Below are 2,702 nucleotides of genomic sequence, written 5' to 3'. Positions count from 1 at the left end.
AAAAAAAGTGTAGTAGATTGAACCTTTTTTATTGATGAGATAGATGGATTTCTCAATTAGTCATGATCCTGTCATATAAATAGAGGTGGATGGTCGTTTCAGAACTTACAAGTTTAACCCTTCGAGATAGAGCGAGTCCCCAACAAAAAAACTCAAAATAATATTGGACTATCGAAATCAGCTCACACTCACGGAAACATGAAATTCCCTGACGGTTTTAAATTTTTTTGACGGTTATTGAATAAACCGTCTGGGAAATAGAATTACCTTGAAACTGGTGAAATTTGTACAATTGTTCCAAATTTGATCTTCTTCAATTTAATTTGTTTTTCTGGTTCTTTTACTCTCTCGATTATATTTGGCTGTCAACACGTCCCTCTTAATTTGATCTGCAAACGGAGTATTGGCCATGGGCCCCTTGCTCACGGAGCTGGCTGAATAGAGTCGTCCAGTATTACGTAACGGATCCGATCCGATCGAGGGACACACGACACGACCAATGTTTGCTATCCAAAGTTCCAAACCAAACCGTACTCGGCCTAACCGGATGTGTCAAAAAAAAAGAAGCTGATAACGAAACCTAAGAGACCTAGTAATTCTTCTGGTCGCAATGGCTGCTGGCGGTCGCCGCCCGGCGGTAACTCTGCCGGCGGTGCTCATCCTCGTATGCGTGCTGGTGGCCACGGCGCCCGGGCTCCAAATGCTCCTTGACGAGGACCCAAGTACGTACCCCGACAGTAGGCCGAGGGAGTTCTGGTACCGGCGCGGAGAAGTGGTCGTCATCGATCTAGGCAACACCAACTCTTGCGTCGCCGGCTACACCGGCTCCGGCAAGACGACCGACGACGACACCATGTTCCAGTTCTGCATCCCCTCCTGGGTCGCCTTCACCGACAACGGCACTTCCCTCGTCGGCGAGGCCGCCAAGAACCACGCCGCCGCCAACCCCGAGGCCACCATCTTCGGTTTCAAACGCTTGCTCGGGCTAAGGTATATATCGTTCCACTAAAAACAATACATATATATTAGCTAGGTTATATATAATTGATTGATGGATTCATGATTAGTGTGTATCATTATTCGATCTGTTAATAGGCGAAACCGCTGGTACGACGAGGACATCGTGCAGGGAGCCATCCAGCGCGTGCCGTACAAGATCGGTACAAGAGATTACGACACGGCGATCGTCCAAGTGACGGCCAGCGATGGTTCAGTCAAGCAGCTCGAGTTCAGCGAGGTCGCGTCCATGGTAGTGGCTGAGCTCAAGAACAAGGCCGAGGAGTACCTCGGCCGCACGGTCGAGTACGCCGTCATGACCATCCCGCAGCATTTCGCCGCGGCACACAGCGGGGCGGCTGAGTACGCCGGCAAGATGGCCGGGCTGGACGTCGTCTGGACGGTCACAGAGCCGACCGCTGCTGCCGTCGCTCACGGCCTGCACACGAAGCTGCGCGAGCGCGGCACTGCGCTTGTCTTGCGTGTCGGCGGCGGCTCGTCCGACGCGAGCCTTGTGGTGCTGCTGGACGGCAGGTTTCAAGTCTTTGGGTATCGGATGGACAATTTCCTTGGAGGAGACGATTTTGACGACAGGGTCGTGGACTACTTCGCCAAGCGCATCAAGCTGAAGCACGGAGTGGATATCAGTCAGGACAGGATCGGTCTAGGCAAATTGAGGGCGGCATGTGAGAATGCCAAGAAGGCATTGAGCAGTCAAGATCATGTCCAGGTGATTGTTGAGTCCCTCGTTGATGGTGTCGATTTCTCGGAGCCGCTCTCACGGTCGGAGTTTGAGGAACTGAATGATGATCTGTTCCGCAAAGTCATGAACTTGGTGGAAACAGCCATGGTGAACAGAGGTGGTATAAAGTGGAGCAAGAGCAAGATCGGTGAGATTGTTATGGTCGGTGGGAGTGCCGTGATACCCAGGATTCAAAACCTCGTCAGGGATTACTTTGATGGAAGGGAGCCTAACATACGGAGGAAACCGGATGAAGCGATGGCTCTTGGAGCTGCACTTTACGTCCATTCTCTTTAGTGACTTCATTATATTTACAGTAGTAGAGGTTTTGTTGTTAGGTCTTCGAGGGATCTAGACACATAATGGTAGTGTGCATACAAGGATCATAAATTGTGTATAAACAACTAGAAGTGATATGAGGTGCATGATATTCTTTTACAAACTTTTTTTTTATCCCACAACTTTAGATTCACCTGACCTGTTATCTTGAGCCATACAAGACCTTATTGGATGTAGTCGGATTAACATTAATCCATATTAAGTTTATGCTTGTTAAATCTAAATAATTAAATCTATGACTAAGTTATATATATATATATATATATATATATATAGAACTACTATCCTGTAGCTGGCTACAGAATAACTTATTCTGTAGCCACTTTGAGTTACGATAATTACTATGTTATTTTACGAGATTATAGTAACTCCTTACTAAGTGGTTTAATATAACGTTATGGTAAATATCCCCATGTGTTATAGTAACCCAACTATCGTAAATATGTATTTATATTATGGTAAATTAGTATATAAAATTATAGTAAATGGAGGTGGCTACAAAATAACTTATTTTGTAGCCGGCTACTGAATAGCCTCTCCCTATATATATATATATATATATATATATATATATGATTCAATGAGTATGAAATTCTTACTACAGTTAATAATAAAACAATTAGTC

General features: G+C 45.7%; 1 protein-coding gene across 1 annotated transcript; it reads left to right on the top strand.

Moving 5' to 3' along the window:
- Nucleotides 1-682: 682 nt before the first annotated feature.
- On the top strand, nucleotides 683-2,094 carry LOC136532147 (luminal-binding protein 4-like). The gene is made up of 2 exons (XM_066524753.1): nucleotides 683-990; nucleotides 1,096-2,094. The coding sequence occupies exons 1-2, from the start codon at nucleotides 701-703 to the stop codon at nucleotides 2,033-2,035; spliced, it is 1,230 nt and encodes a 409-aa protein (XP_066380850.1). The 5' UTR covers nucleotides 683-700; the 3' UTR covers nucleotides 2,036-2,094.
- Nucleotides 2,095-2,702: the final 608 nt, after the last annotated feature.

Source organism: Miscanthus floridulus, unplaced genomic scaffold (genome assembly GCF_019320115.1).
Source record: "Miscanthus floridulus cultivar M001 unplaced genomic scaffold, ASM1932011v1 fs_531_2_3, whole genome shotgun sequence".
Lineage (NCBI taxonomy): Eukaryota > Viridiplantae > Streptophyta > Magnoliopsida > Poales > Poaceae > Miscanthus > Miscanthus floridulus.
This window is presented reverse-complemented; position numbering and strand designations above follow the sequence as displayed.